This window comes from Anguilla anguilla, chromosome 5 (genome assembly GCF_013347855.1).
Source record: "Anguilla anguilla isolate fAngAng1 chromosome 5, fAngAng1.pri, whole genome shotgun sequence".
Classification (NCBI taxonomy): Eukaryota; Metazoa; Chordata; class Actinopteri; order Anguilliformes; family Anguillidae; genus Anguilla; species Anguilla anguilla.
In genome coordinates this window covers 24,259,164-24,280,918 of record NC_049205.1, presented here as the reverse complement: position 1 = coordinate 24,280,918, position 21,755 = coordinate 24,259,164, and the positions used below count along the sequence as shown (strand labels likewise).

The 21,755-nt window shown below is 40.8% G+C and overlaps 2 protein-coding genes across 11 annotated transcripts in view; one reads left to right on the top strand and one right to left on the bottom strand.

Moving 5' to 3' along the window:
- The window catches only part of LOC118227967 (zinc finger protein 710-like), an 86,501-nt gene extending 66,964 nt beyond the window's left edge, over positions 1-19,537 (bottom strand). The window contains exons 1-2 of one of the 4 annotated variants that reach the window (XM_035419080.1): positions 19,403-19,519; positions 10,733-10,868 (exon numbers count right to left, since the gene is read on the bottom strand). In XM_035419080.1, coding sequence (XP_035274971.1) covers positions 10,733-10,798 — 66 coding nt within the window. In that variant the 5' untranslated portion in view covers positions 10,799-10,868; positions 19,403-19,519. Of the gene's footprint in view, positions 1-10,732; positions 10,869-18,600; positions 18,948-19,402 lie in introns of those variants that run through there. The other 3 variants (XM_035419079.1, XM_035419084.1, XM_035419085.1) reach the window with 3 other exon arrangements.
- The window catches only part of LOC118227968 (ras and EF-hand domain-containing protein-like), a 74,758-nt gene continuing 69,797 nt past the window's right edge, over positions 16,795-21,755 (top strand). For 5 of the 7 annotated variants that reach the window (XM_035419093.1, XM_035419089.1, XM_035419086.1 and 2 more), the window contains exon 1: positions 16,832-16,889. In XM_035419093.1, the coding sequence (XP_035274984.1) occupies positions 16,855-16,889 (35 nt within the window). In that variant the 5' untranslated portion in view covers positions 16,832-16,854. Of the gene's footprint in view, positions 16,890-19,508; positions 19,620-21,755 lie in introns of those variants that run through there. The other 2 variants (XM_035419101.1, XM_035419099.1) reach the window with 2 other exon arrangements.

Below are 21,755 nucleotides of genomic sequence, written 5' to 3'. Positions count from 1 at the left end.
TGCTCACCCCACGTCCATGCTTCGGGACGAGCATCCTTGTTTTATACAAGCCAATTGAAGATACAAATATACACAAAGGATACCTTTAATTATTATTATTATTTTTTAAGTAGGCCTATGTCTATTTTAAAATATCAAATAAGTCAAAATACAAAACAGGTACAATTTCAAAACACAATACAAATCTTCCAGTCATCCCAGGTCAGCAGCATGCGGTATGGAGTCAGCAGCTCTGTCCCTGCTCTTTCTGTCCCCTGTGCTTTTTATGCCGACAGCAAACAGGTGCGCCACTGCAACAAGGGAACAAGGTAGGCTAATTCATGCCATCTGTGTGAGGCAGAATCAACATCCAGCGGCTGCCATACATTACCTAGTCACCCAGAGCTCCACACAAACTTCCCAAGAATGACCTACAAATTTACACAACCCCTTTACACAATTAATGCTTTCTAATGGACTCTTGACATTTATATAAATATATTGTAACATAAAAATTGCCTGTGGCCACACTTGGGCCACTTATGGCAGCGGTATACTTGATAAAAAGGTGGACTTGGCTGAAATTGAACCACAGCCAAACACTGTGCCACATACAAACATGTGTATACTCATTGTGGCTTGGAGGAGATGGGAGAGAGTATGCAGCCACCCATGTAATCTTTTAGAACAACTGTAGGTGATCTCCGTTGGTGTACAAACATCTCGGCTAGTACAACCAGCAGGGTCAATGCCGAGCATTGTTTATTCCACAAATGTGGCATTTTACATCATTTGACTAATTTGTAAGGACTATCCAGTGTTTCCACAGCAAGTATATTACCCGCTTTACCTTTCTGAGACCCTGTGTATTCATACAAGGACATTACATTTGGCTTCCCCGAGCTGTACACAGTATTTGTCTTAACTTACAACTGTTGTACTCAAATAAGGATGCTAGGCACTACTGATTCCGACTTGATGGAATCACAATTAACATACTGTATGAGAGAAGTGCCAGAAAAAGTACAAATTGTAAAAAATGACATCACGTTTTGATGTTGAAATCTATTCATTTATAATTAGAAATATTTGCCGTTTCATCTGGCATGCAACTCAGACACTTTTTAGTACGAACCAGTACGCCATTAATAGTGAAGTACTCATACAGGGACATTACCATGAAAGTTCATACCTAGAGCACAAATAGTATGACTAGCTACCATTTTGAATCATGTTCACTATGCAACCTGTGCATGTATTTCTTTATATATTATTGCATGTATAATACGTCTACATTGATTTTAACATTTTAATAGCTTTATTATTATGGCTCCAAGCAACAGGCTTTCAAAAAATGACCAAATGACGATCTGATGAATTTGCAGTCAGCATGGCTTATCAGAAAAATTCTAATAACCCCAAAACTGTATGATATAAACTTTCTATGTGCATTAACAGTTAGATCAAGAGTCCAGCCCTAAAGTGTTATCCTAGTCCAACTACATGATTGCGATTAAACTTCAATAGTATTTACAAATATTTTTTAAAATTCAAACACGACAAATCGCACTTCCTTTGCGGAAATGTCAAACTTCCTACAAGAAGGCCTCATTAGGAACATATATATGTGCCATATGGGATGGTTCTTGAAATGGCCACCATTTTGTTTTACATTTGCTCATCTATTACTTTTCTGAGTTCTTCCTTAACCACTGCTGATTCTTACGAAACTCGGAATTTTGCTAGAAGGTGTCACACAACAATGCAGTACAAGATTTAGTGGTGATTGTTCTCGTGAAGGCACTACAATAGTTGAGTTTGCAATTACTGAACAATCATAACTCCTGTACCGTTTGACATAGAGACCAGATATCTTGCCTCAGCTCACATACATTTATACAGGTATAATATTTTTCTCATGGCTATGTCAAAATATGGCTGACAGAAAGCTAATAATTCAAAACCATTTAAGTTTGGAAAACTGGTATGGGCAGCAACAGTAGAATCAAGACTAGCCCAATCCAACCACAGGGTGGTGAAATAAAGATCCAAGAAATATTCAAAAATTCACTGCTGAATACGTTTTTGTATGTAATGCAAGGTTTTACCATTGAAATAGACTGTTTGATACACCCTGGTGAATTTATTGTGTTCACTAAAACATCCCGTTTTTTTAAGCATTAACACAAAATGATGGACCTCAATGCATCGCAACAGACACATTGTACAACAGGTACATTGGTCAGCAAAATTTTCCATTACACAAAGATCATTCCCTGGATCCCTTGCACTTCTAAAGCAAATCACACAACGTAATTATGTCCACCCTCACATAGGGAAAATAAAGGGTCACAAAAACATCCCCTTCTACTATGTGGGATCAAAACAGGATGATACAAAATAAAACAAACAATAAATAAAGTGAGCAGGAAACAGTGGAAAGGGAGTATAATACAGAACTAGGACTCGAACTAGGATATTGCAGTTAGGCTATACTATACAATATGCCCAGACAATGAAAAACTGCATTCACGCTGTTTTACGTGGGAAAACATGGATTCCCACAGAAAACGCTGCTTTATTTTATTGTTAAGGAGTATATTAAATGAGTAAATAGAGTGAAATCACGAAACTAGTTAGGCTGCAGTAGTACTGAAATGTAAATATGGTATCACTGTCAGGTGTTTCGTTATATCATTTGCAGCATTTATTTCTGAGCAAAATAACGTTTTCTAGCTAAGCTGGCTAGCGAAAAAAGTTGCTGATGGACATCGTAACTTTTAAATTTCACATACTGCTATAATGAATGGGAAACATAAACGATACTAACGCATATCACATAATCACTCACCCAAATGAAAATGCATGAAAAGCCTAGGCCTAAATACAGCATTTTTCTTTCTTACCACAAACGCCGCCATTTATCTTAATGTGACGTCACCAATCAGTAAGTCGGAAAAGTCGGAGCCCAGAAATGATGCTCGAATTTCCGACCTGTAATTCCGAGGTCTACGACCGTTCAGTTGCTTTTTTCACAAGTCTGACCTTGTTTTTTTACTATTTCTGAGTTGTCTTGAACGCAACATAAGGGTCGGGAAAACGTTCATCATAACAGAATATGCGTTAACGTGCGTTAAAAAAATTACTGGCGTGAAAACGAATTTGCGTCAACGCGTTAACTTTGACAGCCCTAATATTTATTCCATATTTAGTTGCAGATATTGACACTATAATGACATGATATAAGTTTAAAAAATATATCTTGTTTATGAGCAGCGTTTTCACTGCTGTATTCGCATATCTTAGGGCTATTGTTGGGTTTATCTTGTTGCTATGGCGGAATCCAAATTTTTAGTGGTGAAAGAATATTTTTATTAATGCCCAAATAGACACTATTGTCCGGTGTGTCGTGGGTGGGGGTATAATTGCAGATGAGATTGCAGGGAGGGGGTGCTTGGTAAATGGATGACCAGCATGACAATTGTGATGCTTAGAAACTCCGTATTCGGTATAGTTGTCCCAAATAGTCTACTAATAAAGCCCAAACACAGAGTTTGTGTTTTCAAGTCATAGTTTGGTTGCAGAAGCACTGAAAGTATGAGTTGAAAAATCTCAGGACGCCAGTGTCATGGCCACTTGGGGATTACGCCAACAAGTTAAACAGACCTATGCCTACATAAGAAGACTCATTCACTGGTGTTCTGATAATGTCACCACACTGAAACATTAAATTCTATTATTTTTCAGCACATAAGACAGCAACTATAAAAGGAGCTGGCAGCAGGTCAAAATTAAATATAAAAATACATAGCCTGTTTATTAACAGGTTCGTGGGTGACCTTTCAGGATATTTGGAAACATTATGAAAACATTTATTAGTGATTATGTAAATATTACCATTTTAAAAACCTCCTGAAAATATTATCTTTACCTGCATAGATACCTTCCTTAATATTTTTCACCCTTGTATACCCAGGAAATCTGATGAACACAGATATGCCTTTTGAATGCAAAGTACACTTTCTTGATTGTTGATCGGTATGCTGTACTGTGGCTTTACTCATATTTTCGCTTCTGTGCATTTAATGATTTGTCAGTTCTTATTTTATTTCTTACATTTTTGTCTCTGCCTTGTTTTAATTTCCTTGTTTAATACTGTATGTCTAACTTTGTATCATGTTTGTTGGTTTCATTTTGCTTTTAGTCCGCAAATGTGCAGCACTTCACATTGCATTTTTATGTATGAAACAAATGAACAAACAAGCGCGAATCCGCAATAGCTGCGACCGCACACGCGCATGCATCCATGTGTGCATGCATCCACGCACACACCCTCACACAAAGACGTAACCTCTTCTTTGGTTCATGACAAACCTTTCCACAAAATCTTGTGCCAATCTGTGAATCCACTCGGGAGTTATGCGCTTTTTTGTGATAGGCCACACCCATCGCTACGCCCCCTCACACAAACATGTGACCTCTTCTTTGGTTTATGACCAACCTTTCCACAAAATCTTGTGCAAATCTGTGAATCCATTTCGGAGTAATGTGCCTTTTTGTGATAGGCCACACCCATCGCCATGTCCCCTCTTGGTCAATCGGCCTGGAATGTTTCTCAGCTCTACCTTCGATCATGACCAATGTCCACGCCAAATTTCAGCCTCCTGGAGCAAAAACTGTGGCCACTACGGGGTGGGACACTTTTTGTGGACCAACCGCCTAACCAACTGACCGACAGACAGAGCTATAGAGCTGCAGTCGCAGCTAATAAAGTATATTATTATATTTTCAGCGTTGTCAACAGCATATAAAAATGTACCTGTACGAGAAAGCAGAGATCAATACAGTGTTGGTACTATTAGGGCACGCTTGGCTCCGGCTATATCCTATAACTATTAATTGTGGAGGTAAATAATTCCCTCATGACCAAATCAGTACCACTCACAAAGATAATTGAACAAGTGCCTTAAAGGATCTTGTCGGTCTCTAAAAACACATTCCCTCCTAAATGCACTTCTTACTAGAGTTGGGCGATGTCTACCGAATTGGTATATGACGATGTCCACAGTTAAACATCGCGATGGAAGATGATTAGGGATGGGAATCGAAAACCGGTTCCAAGTTGTCCTATTCATTGGAATCGTATGCCTCTGAGCTTATAGATTCTGCTTATCAATGCCAGCATGTTTTCACGACAGCTGCGCATTGCAAAACAATGACATAACGCCTTGGGGGAGGCACGCACGCAGGCAGCACGCTGCCTCTCTCAGGTGTTTGTTTTGGACGGCAGCTGTCACAACAAATTTAATCCGGGCTGCAAAAATGATCCGGGTGATATACTGACATTCTAAAATAGCTGCTATACTCATTGTGACGTACTTAAAGTTTCATTACAGCGTCTGTTGCTATGTGGACACTGAAAGCCTTGATACATTCTGTTGCGATGAAGATTTTAAGACAACTCAGCAATTTCTCTGGATTAATGGGTTATTTTCTAGCCTGAAATTAGATTGTATTACTAAATGGCTATACATGTCATGTAACATGCAAGTAGTTGGCTATCTCCCTGGATATGAAGTAAATGTTTATACCAATAAATAATACTAATAAATGTGATTTTATCCATGGAACTAGCTATACAAAAAGGCAAAATAAATGTTGTGGTTGCGATTGTCGTTGTAGATGTCAGAAGGAAATGTCACTGACAAAAAACAAGACCAGGTCAAAACCTAGTACATGGCTGGACCTCTCCGGCCGACCAATTGTGTAACTTCATCACTCAGTCACTCAGTCAGTCACAGACATTCGTGATTGTAGGGCTGGCCCCGCTGTTGCGGTCCAGCCAAAAAGTTTGCTCTCTTTGCAGTGGTTTGGGCTGGAAACCAGCTGTAAGAGCGGGATATGCACAACACTGCCTACTGATTGTAGATAAGATCGCTGTGAGGATGCTTTCTATAGAGGATTTCAGCTGCATGCTCCAATATTATTGAAAATGCTGTAGCGGTGGCTAACTATAAGTGCATATCAGCGTATGACGAGTGCTATGTGCGTTGTGTTGATGTAAGCCCGTGTTTGGTTAATTTGGTTTCTATGATGGCGATCATGACCAAGACATTTATTTTTCCTTTTTGTATAGCTATTTTTGTGGATAAAATTGCATTAATTATTTTATTTTTTGTTAAAAACATTTAATTCATATCCAGGGAGATATCCAACTACTTGCACGTTACATCACGTGGAGCCATTTACTAATATGATCGCATTTCAGGCTGGAAAATAAAGTAAGTTGATGCTGAAAACTGGTATGTAGGCCTACTCTTTTTACACCCAGAAAACGTATCAGGCATCGATAAAGGAATTGATAAAGAATCGGATAAATAAGCTGAATTGGTAATGGAATCGGTATCAATAAAATCTTATCAATCTCCATCCCTAATGATTCAATCAATTCTCCTCTCTCCTCAGCACTCCTCCTTCCCCACCTCAGTCCTCCCTCGCTGCAGATGACTTTTCTTCGATGAGAAAATTGCAGACATCCGCAGCTCCTTCACGTCCACCGCCACCCTTCCCCACTCCCCCGTCTCTGTTCTCTCCCCTTGTTTCTCCACTTTCTCTCCCCTCACTGACTCTGATGTTTCCAAGCTCCTACTCTCCCACCGCCCTACCACCTGTGCTCTTGACCCCATCCCTTCCTCCCTCCTCCAGACTATCACACCTGACATCCTCCCGTTTGTCACCTCCCTTGTGAACTCCTCTTTGTCTTCTGGATGTTTCCCCTCTTCCTTCAAGCTGGCCCACATCACCCCACTGCTGAAAAAGCCCACTCTGGATCCCTCCGTCATCCAGAACTACCGTCCTGTTTCCCTTCTCCCTTTCCTATCCAAAACAATTGAACGAGCTGCTTCTAACCAACTCTCCTCTTTTCTCTTACTAAACAACCTCCTGGACCCCCACCAGTCCGGCTTCAGACCTGGCCACTCGACAGAGACCGCACTCCTCTCGGTCAGTGAGTCGCTTCACGCCGCACAAGCAGCCTCCCATTCATCTGTCCTGATCCTCCTAGACCTTTCTGCTGCCTTTGACACAGTCAACCACCCCATCCTCCTGTCCTCCCTGGCAGCTATGGGGATCTGTGGCACAGCACTAGACTGGATCGAGTCCTACCTCTCCGGTCGCTCCTTCCAAGTCGCCTGGGCTGGTGCAGTATCGGCACCTCACCCCCTTGCCACAGGAGTTCCCCAGGGGTCAGTCCTTGGTCCCCTCCTATTCTCCCTGTACACCCAATCACTTGGTCCTGTAATCTCTGCCCATGGGTTGTCCTATCATTGTTATGCCGATGACACCCAACTCTTTCTCTCCTTCCCCCCCTCTGACACACAGGTCTCCGCTTGCATCTCTGCTTGCCTGAGGGACATCCAGACCTGGATGGATAACCACCATCTTAAGCTGAACCCAGGTAAGACAGAGATGATCTTCATCCCTGCTCCATCCTCTAACCTCCTTGACTTTTCCATTTCCCTAGGGGACACCGTGGTGTCATCATCACCCACCGCAAAAAACCTTGGAGTGGTGATGGACAACAGACTGTCCCTCTCCCAGAACATCACGGCGGTGAGTCGAACGTGCAGGTTCTTCCTGTACAACATCCGGAGAATCCGCCCCTTCCTCACCACCTACGCAACCCAGCTCCTGGTTCAAGCAATGGTCCTGTCCAGCCTGGACTACTGCAACTCGCTGCTGGCTGGTCTGCCAGCATCTGCCATCAGACCCCTGAAGCTCATCCAGAATGCTGCAGCGCGTCTGGTCTACAACCTCCCCAGACATTCCCATGTCACCCCCCTGCTCACTGACCTCCACTGGCTGCCTGTTATGGCTCGCATCAAATTTAAGACCTTGGTGCTTGCATACCAGGCAGCTAAGGGGTCAGCACCAGGATACATCCAGAGGATCATCAGACCCTACACACCAGCCAGACCTCTCCGTTCTGCCACCTCTGGACGCTTGGCACCTCCCCCTCTTCGCGTCTGTACTTCCCGCTCCCGTCTCATCTCTTCAGGCTGCACCTCTCCCCACCCCTCCCTAGCCTATAGTTTAGCTCAATGTACCTAGTTAAAAACTAACGTAATCGTATTAGCCTATTTGGCAGGATTGTTTTTGTTTTTGTCTGATTAGGCAAATGTGATTCCAGTGCTAGTTTGTACTTGGCAGGATTGTTGTTTGCTGAACAGGTTACCCTACAGGGTTGGAGTCCTGATCTATGTGGTCACTTCAGGCACTACGATCTTTACTTCACTCTAGTGTGTTTCTTTTGCACCTCTGCACCTTGAACTAATGCACTTGTTGTACGTCGCTCTGGATAAGAGCGTCTGCTAAATGCCTGTAATGTAATGATATTGTTGTTGGGGGAATGTTGGATATTAATTACTATTTTTATTTGTTGCACATTTGAGCCCATTCACAGCCCATCCTCACCTTCTCACCCAGTCTTTCCTTACTTTTCCTCCCGATAGCCTAAAAGCTACCTCATTAAGCAGATCATCTGATTATAAAAAATATTTTAAATACTAGTCATAGTGATGTAACTGCAGAATATACCAGTGAATTAAAAAAAAAAAAAAAAACAGCAGTCAGCCCAGTGGATGTGAGCGGTTGATCAGTGACGGTGGCAAACCTTCACGATGGCGGCGACAAACTTGGTCGTTAAAAAAGGTACCACTTTGCCCATCTGGCAGTACTTTGGGTTTTGGCCTAACGAAAGAGGAGAACCAAGAGACGCTTCTGAAGTGGTGTGCAGGATTTGTGCTAATGTAATCAGCGCAAAAGATGGACAGATGAAGAATCTTCACAACCATTTGCGTGTACACCATCCCGTCAATTATGCAACATCGCCATCACGACCTGCAACTGGCCCTAGCAAAACAGCTAGCTACCACCAACCAACCATATCTGGGGCTTTTGAAAAAAGTACAAAATACAAGCGTGACAGTGAAGGATGGAAGCAGTGTTCTGATGCTGTAACTCGCTACCTAGCAAAAGAAATGGTTTATTTTAATACGGGAGAGAAGAGTGCATTTAAGGCTATGCTGCAGACATTTGACAAGCAGTATGAGCTGCCAGGTCGGAAATTCTTCTTGAAGACTGCAGTCCCAAAGTTGTACAACGACATCAGAGCAAACATTTCAGCAGTGCTGGATGATGTGGAATATTTGGCCCTGACAACTGACATGTGGTCCAGCTGCAACATGATGGCTTACATGTCAGTGACCGCACATTATGTCAGCACAGAGTGGACAAGAATCGAAATGCTTACAAACAAGCTGGAAAGCCATACAGCCAACAACCTGGAAAAGGCACTGTGGGGGGCCATACATGAGTGGAAAGTAGAAGAAAGAAAAATCTCCTGCATTACTACTGATAATGGGGCCAATATTGTGGCAGCCATCAGACAGTTAAAATGGCCGTGGTTAAGTTGTTTTGGTCAAAACCTGAACATTGCAATAAACAACTCACTTCAGCAGCAGAAGGCCAGCACTGATCGGGCATTTGGGGTTTGCCAGGCAGTCAACACTACTTTTTCCCCACAGCTGGTTAAGAAGATGTGAGCTGTGCAAAGCACAAGAGGAGCACTCCTTGATCACAGTAATTAGGAAAGTGTGGGCCGGCCGATACCTAGCTAATTGCAATAATATAATAAGTGTGCAATTTCCAAAATGTAAAACCATACTATATGTGCATACTAAAATAGCTTTGCAAACGAAGCTATTTAAATGACACAATAGTCTATTACACCAGTGCAAGTGTGCGAGCAGACGCACACAAAAACATGAATGACTTGCATAACTAAGCTTATATGTTCAAGTGATTTGACACTGTGTGATCATCACATGGGAGGCTATGTGTAGTAGCTATTTGTCAACGGTGGTTGAAAAAACATAAATGTGTGCATCGTAAATAGCATAGGTTGTTTAGACCTAGGTTCATTATGTGAGCTATAGGCTAGAAAGCCTTACTATAGTTACTTAGAAGTTATTAATAGCCTAATGCTGAATATGTTTTTCCTGACAGGACTGTGCAACACGATGGGGCTCAAAACAACACATGGTGGTGAGAATCCTGGAGCAGGTGCAAGTCATCAAACAGGTGTTTGCTCAGGACAAAAGCCGCCGCCTGCTCCCGCAGCTTACATGGCAGGACATAAGTGTTCTGGAAGCGGTTAACAGCGAGCTGAAGCCAGTTGCGGAGTTCATAGATATTCTCTCAGGAGAAAACTATGTTACTGTTTCCTCACTTCTGCCCATGTTAGCCCACCTGGAAGGTGTGCTGAAGGAGTCAGTGGAGGATGCCAAACTCACAGCCGACCTGAAGCGTGTCATCCTGGAGCAGATAGAAGGCAGATATGGCAATGATGCCAACCAGAGGATGATGCACAAAGCAACACTGCCTGACCCAAGATACCGAGGGGACCACATGAAGCCACCCGAGCTAAGTGCCACAAAAACAGAACTGGTAGCAGAAATGGTGGCAGCAGCAGCAACACGCGCAAGTCCGACACCCGGTCCGGCACAAGTGAGAGAAGAGGAAGAGGAATCAGGTGCTGGCACTGCGCCCAAGAAGAAGAAAGGTTCACTGGGCAGCCTTCTTGGGAAAAGAGCAGCTACAGCAGCCACGCTCACTGCTGATGAAAAAGCTGAAGCAGAGATGACAATGTACCTACAGGAAATGCTATTGGTGCTGGAGAAGAAGACCCACTAACCTGGTGGAAAGCTAACCAGGGACGGTTTCCTCTCATGGCCAGCGTCGCACGTAAATATTTGTGCATGTGTGCTACCAGTGCTCCATCTGAACGTGTGTTCAGCACAGCGGGTAGTGTTGTTACTCCACTCCGCAGCCTATTAAGCCAGAAAAGGTGAACATGTTAGTATTTTTGGCCAGAAACCTTGAGCTTTAAATTTGTTCTGAGTTCCAGACACTGTCTATCATGGTAAAATGGTACCATGAAGCAAGTACCTAAAAGCATTGGTGTAGCCTATTTAATCTAATTTAACCAGGCCCATTTAAATAATTTTATTATTGTTTTTGTATAATTTGTTTCGTTCGATATTGCATAATTCGTTTTGCATTTTTTTGCACAGCAAAATCTTGACTGTTAAATTGTGTTAATCGAACTCTTTGAATGTAAAATGGAAATCCCGAGTTTTAGCCTATAAAGTGTGCTCTTGTTCTGTTTTTTCTAAATAAGGTTGTGATCGGGAACAACTTCATTCTTTTATTTCGATTTAACATTTTATTTGTCTTTTATGGCTATTGTTACCTAATCAGAAAAAAAAGTAATTATTTGAAGTCGCTGAAATCGGGCCAGGTAATTAGCCTAAGCTAGAGCCACTTCAAATGCAATGTGGAAAAATTGGGTTTTTAACAGCCAGGATGTGACAATAAATCAGCAAGAGTTTCCTCTAATCATTACAATATTAATAATTTATTGATTGTATTTTTCCTAAACATGAAATATTCTCAGTTAAATGTGCAGGGTGAGATATGGTGAAAAAAAGGGTCAATGACAATATAACGATTAGGAATTATTTGTTTAAGACAGGTGTAGCACTTTGCTTCATGTTTGATAGGCGTAGGGATTTGGGATTTGTTCTTAGGTAAGAACAGAATCTACGCACACTCAAGAGCACAATTACGCACATTTGAGTGCTGACATGTTTATCCAAAATAATTGGTTATTAAGTTTTATTCAATTCTACAGTTGTATAATATTATAGGATTTAAATTACAATAATATTTTTATCATTTATAATATTTTTTAATAATTATTTTCATTATTTTACGAAGCATTAAGCTGCCAGGTTCCACCTCAGATGGTGGTTGCCTCAGCAGGAGTTCATCTGTAAATAAATGATAAAAATCAAACCATTGTAGTGACCTTTTATTTTTGGGGGTTTCAATTATGCAATGTTTGGCCTATACTGCAAAAGCAAATGTTTAAATTTTGAATACAAACTAAGCACTTAGGTAACACACTTTTTAAACACATGAGAACACTTATTCAGAGGCGTCACTAGGGGGGTGTAGACCGCACCGGGTGACACCATCAGAGGGGCGTGACACCAAAATGACTGGCAATAAATTTTTTGTGCAGCAACGGGTTGAAAAAGCTAGTTTCTCTGATGCAGTTTATTGCCGGTTGATTTAATTAGCGGTATTAATATGATGAGAAGCGCTTTGTCGTTTGAATGCATAACACGCAATTCCTTACGCCCACTCGCACCAGCATGTTTTTTTTTTTTTTTTTTTTTTTGCCTCAGATTTGACATCAAACCATTTTTTTACTTCATCAGTTGTGCGACCTTCCCCGGATACAGCGTTCACTGAACGAGTAATAGCATCCCATGCATCTTTTTTGTGTTATTTTATATCCTTCTAAATATGACAGGTCGCTTGCCGTTCACTTCCTGCAGCAGTACCTCCACTTCAGAACTACTGAAGTTTTTCTTACGTTTGGAGGAGGGATGTGACGGTATACCGGTATGACGGTATACCGTAAAATTCAAATATGAAATGGTACTATCATAAACATACCGTAATACCGTGATAGTAGATCACGTGACAAAAGCTATTTTCATGCGGGGAATTTTTTTCCAATTATGACCCTAATAAAATATCTAAATAACCCATATTAAATAATATACTGGACCTGAATTGAGATAATGAAATCTGATCCTAGATCTGTATTTATAGGCCAGGTCATTTAAAAACACAGGTCGCGTCTTTCCAGCCAATCATTATACTTGATGCATGATGTGCGTGCCCCCACTGGAGCGAGCAGCTGCAGGGCTGCCGTTCTCCCGCTTGTTCTTTCTGATGTAGGCTAAAATGTAAGCTAGCTTGCTACCTACAAATTACCAGCGATGTTATTTTTTTCCATTCATGTAAAAAACGAGTTAAAAACTAGATGAATGAGTGCCGACGAGTCAGGTGAAAGCAGGGGAGAGGCAAAGAGAAAGTCGTCGGAAGAACTGAAGTTGAAGTTGAACTCAGACTAGGTAGTGCCAGTTATGCACTGAGAGACTTTTTGGAAGTTTTGAAGAGAGACATGCTTTCACAAGAACAAACAAATATTGATACAGCATAACGTTATAATTCTACACTAATGACTTATACAACTGTTGTTTCCATGCTGATGAATCATAACGTTATAGCTCTCAACGATTACATGTTTGAGCGATTTAATTGTAGGCTATTTGACATCCATAGACCAGGCTTTTTAGTGTGAGTCTATTCATCTGATTAGGGTCCAGGGAGTTGCCTGCTTCCACGCAGCGTATGTGGTGCGCAAATGTTTTTCTCCCCTTTGTGGCTGTTGGTATTGCACTCATTGGCTGAAGTATGTGAGTAGGCGTGTCAAACAAGGTTGTTGCTTACAATAAATAGCCTACGCTATTTTTGTAAAATTAGCCTACATATTTACACGTATGATTTCTCTTTTTTGTCTGTGTACGATAATTTTCTTTAAACTCTGATAATTTTAAGCCTCCGGTACGATAGTTTAATATTTCCCACCTGGCAGTGGCAACGCTGGCTAGCTAGCTGTTATACAGCTGCACTGCATCTCCGTTTGCAGTCCCTTACAACACTTGCGATGTCTGACGCTGATTCTGATGTCGACCGTAATGAAGAATCATATCCCCCCAAAAAGCGAACTCGTTCATCCGTGTGGGTTCACTTTTTTATTCAGGAAAAATTATTTTTATTATTCTAAATATAGCTACAATTACAAGGAGTGAACTATTCAGTTGCGTTTTTTGTTTTATTTTTCAATTAAAATGGTTTAAAAAATCTGCAGATGCACAAATAAACAGATCGAGTTGTAAACTTTGTGTTTATTTATTTATTTATTTATTTTTAGCTTAAAACCAGATACCGTGATATAGCCTAGGCTACCGAAAATCGTGATATTGAGTAGTACGATTATCATACCGTGAAATTTTTCATACTGTCACATCCCTAGTTTGGAGTCCAGTGCTCCAGCATCTTTAGATTTTCATTTGGGCATTCTTGACTTCTCTCTCCACTTTTCATTTCGATTTCTGTGTGCGCACACGGCCCTGCAGTCTCATGCTCTTTTATGGGGATTGGCAGGGCGTTTACCTATGCTAATTAGGAACAACTGGCACGCGCTTTACATTTACGAGGACAATGGGAATCATCATTTTAAGAACACGTGCAAACAATTCTGCGGTTTAAGAACGCATCGTGAATCTGACGTAGACTTTTCTTAGGACTTTTCTCAAGAACAAATTTAAGAAAAAACTTAGGAAGATATTGGTGAATGAGGCCCAATGTCATTGTGGATATCTGAAATGTTCTTTTTGACTAGGAAGAATTGAATTACGGATATTGGGATGGCAGGTATGCCATCCCGCCAAGTTACGCCTTGGTGTGGGGGCATGCCCCATACCTATACAGCACCGAGAGTTTGGCACTTTTCAGGGTTCCCCACAGAAATAACCACAACTGCCACAGACACTCAGCCCTTATAAACATTAAATTCTGTACATTCTCACCCCATTTCAACAGACAGAATTCATAAACAACTACACATGTCCACACAATAAAGCCCCAAACTAAGGGGATTTTGCATTTTCTCCTTCTTCTTCTTCTTCTACTTCTTCTTCTTCTTCCTATTTTTTCTGCCCCCTATCCCACTAACAACATGTCTCCCCATTGCTCATTTTACTGACACCAGCCAAATCTTCACCTACACGACCCAATCAAAAACTTGCATACACACGCAAAATACCCATACCTTTTTACTCTGAAACATTTACAGTTTAAACAGCTAGTCTGCCTGTGGCCTAGTGGGCAAGGTTACAGTGGGGTCCTAGGTTCAAGCCCAGCTAGGAACACGTTTCTTTAACCTGCTTTAACCCTCACTAATAATTGTCTACTACTTCTCAATTATTGCTTTTGCACCATATCTACCCTGGCCCTGTGTTTTGTAATCTTACCATTTTCCAATGTCATGCAAACTTTGTGTCAGATCAAAGTGTCAAATATTTTGAATGTCCTCAAGGAACACATTGGAATTCATGTGGAAAACTGCTGGTGAGTAACTACAGGAAGCATATTTCTCCAGAAAACATGTTTATACTTGCTTCTGAGCTCAATTTGAGTAAATGTACAAGTTATTGTATATTTGCTACATACAATAAACACTGCATGTAAAATACATATTGCACATACATACATAGAGAACTTCTTTATCCCCATGGGGACATTTCCGTCGCAGCATGTTACATTCACATTTACGAACACACATTTATACCAAGAAACATACAATCATTCACGCAACAGAAAGGCTGGGCAGCGAAATACATACATACCAAAACAAATTGGATATATAGACACCTATTCAATCAATCTTGACTGTGAGAAAGCCATCCACACATATGTTTGGCCTGTCCATGTACTGCATGCTTATACACACAGGGCCAAGTGACTTGAAAGAATTGAGGAAATATTGGGTAGCATTGCTTTGGAATACATCTTATTTAATTTCGGTGAGGCAAGATAGCCTATATTGTTTGTAGTACCGTAACTTGGCGTCATTTTGATATAATACTTTTAATGGCAGGCCTGGATTTTGGCAGTCTGAATGGATGAGTTATAGACGGTGTATGTCTTGTACGTGTGAGTAACTTGGCATTTTTGTACGTTGAAAACGTGTTTTTTATGAGATCTGCAATACATATCCAGTCTAGCTATTAAATGTTAAAACGGCTTGCCATATATGTGTGCTATCTTGGTAGAAACTGCAGGGGGCTCATTTATAAAATGAACTTGTGTGCATATGTCAAGTGAAGACCTGACGTAGAGCCACAACGGTTTCCACGGTCAAATCGAGTCATGTTGAAATTTTATAAATCACTACTTTGACATGATTTTCTACCTTCGCGCCACATAGTTGATCTGAAATACGTTTTTATAAATGAGGCCCCAGATGTGGTAACCTAGTATGAAAGTTCACCGATGTCCTCTATTCTACTGCCCGCTTGTGGAAAATAATGCGCAGGCCAGTTTAGAGTGAGCGTCACGTACATATTGCGCCCGACAATAAGCAGCTTATTTTTGGTGAATTGTAGGCAAATGATATTTTAGTACATTCAAAGGCTAACTAATTACAAAAGCTAATATTCAAACTCAATTTCATGGCACTTTTGACAGCCTTAATCACAATGATGAAAAGATCAAAGTGTGGAGCCCTAAGGGAACTTCCCAAGATCCCCTCATCTGTGAAACATGATGGTGGGGGTGTTATGGTTTGGCCGTATATGGCTGCCACAGGTACTGGCCCCCTTGTCTTCGTTGATGATGGAACTGCTGACAGCAGCAGCCAAATGAACTCTGAAGTATCTTATCTGCTCAAGTTCAACCAAATGCCTCCAAACTCATTGAATGGTGCTTCAGCTTATGCTAGCCAATTACTTGTCATTGCCTTGATAATTAAAGAGAAAATCAAGGTACACTGGCTTGCTGGCTAACTAAAAATCCAACATTTAAACTATTGCTTTTGCATCTGCAAAATCTTTCAGGACATTTCCACTTTTGACATTTTCAGCATGTTCATGTTAGGTACGTAGTGTGTGAGTAACTTGCCATTTTTGTACGTTGAAAACGTGTTTTTCATTAAATACACATTACTGCAAGAATCTTTTTCTTTCTGTTACCTCATGCGATACCAGCTGACGCCAGCAGATGACAGTGGCCACCAGTCAGGGTGATATTCGCAGGCACAGAACGTCTTGCTTGGAAGCAAGTTTGCTAAAATACTACTTACAAGCTTGGCGAACATAGCGTGAGCGTCTGCCTATGTGGTCAGCTGAACTTTTTGGTTTTATTTGCAGGTAAGATCATATGAAACATGTATTTTAAATAGTTTTACTGTGCATACAAATTCCTGTTCACTTTTACATGCAATAGAATGTTGTAAGATAATGTTGGCTAAACTGGTTAGTAATATAACTAGCTTCTGTGCTACATTGTTGTTGTTAGTTAGCTAAGTTACAGTGGGTTCTCCACATTTTTATACGGTCTATGGTTCTCCACAAACCATGTTATAATGCTTATTTATGCATTGGAAAACGGGGGTTCATTACTTTTAATGACACTAATCATTTTTGTTAGGGAAAAAGAGTGCGATATAGAACAGTAATGTAACATGCTTGGTAGCAAGCTTTACTGGAATACTAGCAAGCTGAGCGAGCTGAAAGTGACTGTCTCCGTATGCGGTCAGCTAAAAGCTTTTGTTGTTAGCAGTGAAAAAGAACTGCTTCTTTTTATTAGAATATGTGGCAGACTTGTGTCATCATTCTGCGAGAGCACCATATGCATGTCTGTCATAGCCTACATTAATTAATTATCACTTAGGCTACTCATTAAAAACACAGTGCAAAAACAAATGATACCTCATGAAAAACACGTTTTCAACATACAAAAATGCCAAGTTACTCACACTTACAAAGCACTGTCTGTAAGTCATTCATTCAAACTGGCTAAATCTAGGCCTGCCATTAGAAGTATTGATATCAAATTGACCCCAAGTTACTGTACTACAAACAATATAGGCTATCTTGCCTCACAGAAATTTAAAAAGCTGTCCTGCCAAAGCAATGCTGCCCAATGTCTCCTAAATTGATTCAAGTCATGACAAGCATATAGCACTATAACAATTCATTTGAAAATACAAACAATGATGCCAATCCTGACTCACCAATGTCCCAAGTGACAGGCCAGCCGTGAATGGATAATATTATTAAAGTTGTACCTTGTGACGGACACCTAATACTACAGTGACAAACGAATGAACTGACAGACCAATTCATACTCAGTATTGTTTGTATGAATTCGGTGGTTACTCCCAAAAACAGCGAATACATAGCATTTTTTTGCAACCTGCTAAATGGCGCGCGAATCCATTGTAAAACTGTTTATAACACTGTGATGTTTATAATACAGAGTCAAAAGAGTCTGCAGCCAGTCATCAGGAATCAGCTATTCCCCCATGTACAACTAGCTAAGCTAAAATTGTCAGTAGATCCCCTAAAAATATATAAATCAGAACTATAACGGTGTAGTTTTTTGCATACTCCATACTGAAACATTAACCATAAAAACAAGAAGTACACGGATGTAAAAGTATTTAAAAAACTAAACCAGGAGGTCCACATGGCCAAAATCAGCGTTCATTTAAATGCTAAATGCTGTACATGTAAATCAATACTTCTTTCAACCGCGAGTAGCATACTTCGGTGTTGGCGTAAGTGAAAGCAGCCGGCAAACATTATACGCCCTGGTTTAGGGCCACTCAATTCCAAACTTTTAAAAAGTATTTTTTCTTTTTATTTTCTATTTTGGAGCACTTTGGGGCCACCATAACATTTTTGTTTTGGGTCACCATGCCCTAGGATCAGCTGTAGTGCAAGTAAACCATACATGAAAAAGTAGCAATTTCATTGTATTGCAAGTTCTATGAACTTAGTTTTATCAGATGAAAACTGATTTCCACGATTTACACTACAGATGTTCCTCCGCCTTTAAAAGCACTAATCTACTTACAAATATTTCCCAAATAACCGGAATTTATCCGTCATCTCCTTAGGACCAAATTTCCTTGCAAGCTTGCCAACACTTGAAACATAGCCGTATCACATCTTGCAGGTCCATTTCTTATATAATTTTTAAGCTGCTTGCTGACTTGGTATACTGTATAGCGAAACTACTTCAAGGTTTACTAACGAATTTACTGAATGCAACAGGATTGCTGATTGCAATGGGGAATTTCCTCTTCTAATAATTAACTTGCACATGACTGCTAAGCAGTAAGCATTTACTGTTTATACCACAAGCACGTGTCAGCAACTTAAAAGGGAAGCATATTTGAACCGGAACTTTCTTCAGCCTACAACCGGAACGGTTTGCTATTGCTTCTGTTTTGGTTCAGTCGGTGATACACATCATTCGTATAGACTACGGCACAACACTGTGATGGACAGACGACGAGGAGCGCACTGCTGCATTCGTTCATGCGGTTCTTTCTTTCTCTCCATCCCCCCGACGCCATCTGTTTGTGGCATGAAAGAATGTGGAAGTGAAATTAAAAAGACGACATCTTGGCTGTAGTTACTGACCTGGTTAGACATTTGAGCAGGATTACAGTACTAAACCAAGACTTGAATGCCAAAACAAAACCGGAACCTTTCCAAGCAGCGTTTTTAAAATGTTTTACGGGATTCGTCATTGTATATCGTAGGGGATTTCGCCATAAATTGTACGCGGTCAGCCTGATTTGCATTCCTAAATATTTAACCTGTTTATTTTATGTTACTTTTAGAACTTAGCCAACAAATATTTAACTCACCCTGTTCCCAGGTCGTTAATTTGACAATGAAAGGCTTGTAGTGGGTTTTGTTCGTAGAAAACCTGCGAGTTCTAGCGCTAGGTTTCCCTGTGTTGCAGGAAGGAAGGAAGAAGGGAGTGAGATAGAGGGTGACGTGAACGAATGAACAGCTGAGCTCCTCCTATTGCCAATAGAGAAAGGAGAGGAAGAAGAGAGGACTTCAGACCGTATATAGAGGGTATGCACATGACGTCACAGTAGGTGGAAGTCACTGCGGTTACACCAAGGGGCAACAACTCGCCTCCATGAGTGAAGCCTTTTACCCCAGTGGCTACTGCGTGAACTGCAACGCCTCGTTGCAAAAAGAACTTGAAACCCCGCCCACCCAATGTTAAGTCAATGGGGAAAGCCTGAAAAGAGGCCAATTTTCTCTGAGGAAATATAAAGTCAATAAATTTTTTACACAAGAAGTGATGGTTTAACTAGTTAATGCCATCCCTTGTAATGTCTCCCCTGGGTCTGATTTTAAAAAATAATTCCGCCAAGATTCCCAAATCTGGGTTAATTTCCTGCCTGCAATGTGGCTTGTCCTACTACCGTATGACCATATAAGGATTTCCCCATCCTCGCAGCCAGGCAGAGTGCTTCAGCGGCAGGTGTGATGCTGTGTCGTTTTATTCCAAGCGGCCAAAACCAGACTTCATTTTTGAAGCTCATTTCCTGGTCTTGTTGTTCCTGGTTGCTAACTAGCGCCACTACGGTTGGCTCCAGTATAGGTGTTTTCATATCCGGTTTCCATGTAAGTCTACGGTACAAATGTGGTCAAAATATGAAGTCAATAATTTTTTCTCATGAGAACAAATAGTCACAATATGTGTATTTAATTCGTCTTATGACTGTCCATGGGTAGATTTCATGATTTATTGTGTCATTTGGGCACTGTTATAATATTTGTTGTGGACCAATGAGGTACAGTTTGCGTCACTTCCTGATTACTGCGAAGGACTACGCTACAGTAGGGGCTACAGTCTATGGTCACTGGGTGGGAGGTGGCACCTCTTGGCCTTGACATTGCAGCTCCGACCACGGTCCAACGGTGCAAAGTCAGAAAATGCAGGCATCCCATTTCGTAGTGATTTCATTATGGCGTCTGCTATTTACAGCTGCACTAGACGACCATAAAATAATCCTCCTCTGAAGTTTTTCAGTAGCCGAGTCATTTTTGCTATTTCCTTTAGCCTACTTAACCAAATAATTAGTTGGCAGAAAGCATAATCAGCTTGCTATATTTGGTAGTCCAGTAGCCTATGCTAAAACAGTTCGCAACTTCGGCTACCAAGGAATTTGACTAGCTAGCTAAACCTAACCGGCAAATATTCAATTTTTCAAACGTGTTTGATGGCTTGTCAGTCGTGTACATTCCGTAAATGTCTACCTGGGCCATGCTTCACGCATGTGACAAAGCTACTATAATCGCGATTTTGGGATGAACACTGCAAAATATTCAGTTTCACGAAGGGAATTAAGAGTCTTAAGGTTTATTTGCTGGATAACATACAACACATGATGAAATTACACACGCAGAATTTAACGAAATTAACCATCTTTGCAAGATTGGCATTTAGAAAGGAACATGTTTTTAGCATTTAAGAGACCGACAAGAGCATTTAAGACAGTGGTTCTCAGAATCGGTCCTGGGGGCTCCTTGCGTATATTGGCTTTTCTCCATTGGTTTTGATGATCTACAAGGAAAAAAAAATAGCCTAATAATAATTAGAAATTCAATGTACATTATTTTTGTCTTCATGCACCAGGTGGAAAGCTAGCTGTACAGAGTGCGTTGTCATATTTACACGCCTGCAGATCAGTTATTAAAATACTTGGTAGATTTGTTAATCACCGCTGACAGTGTTAATTTTTATTCGGTAAAAAGTAACTTGCAAACGATTGGTCAGCTAGCGTCACCCAGCAAGTGAACACCACAAATGGCGATGGAGCAGTTACTGGCTCATTAACTGACTGTGGCGAAAACCTATGACGATAACTTGCTTGGTTAACAGCAGGTCTACCAGACAGTTATATGAAAATTAGCCTAGTCAAATCACCAGTAGCCTACACATCTCTGATTGATTGAACATCAGTGTAGCCAATGTTCTTCCCCTGTAGTTCATATTGCTAATGCGTGAGCTAACCACGGATAGCCGACCTAGCTCACTGGCAAGCTGATATGCTAGCTAAGCATATTCGTTTTGCTGAGAAACATAAATTGAAGATAACTGAACATAATTGTATTATTAATGTCATACATATAACGTGATTACATGACACAGTACAGTCACAGATCGAAATTGAACTCCGTAAACATTCGATAATA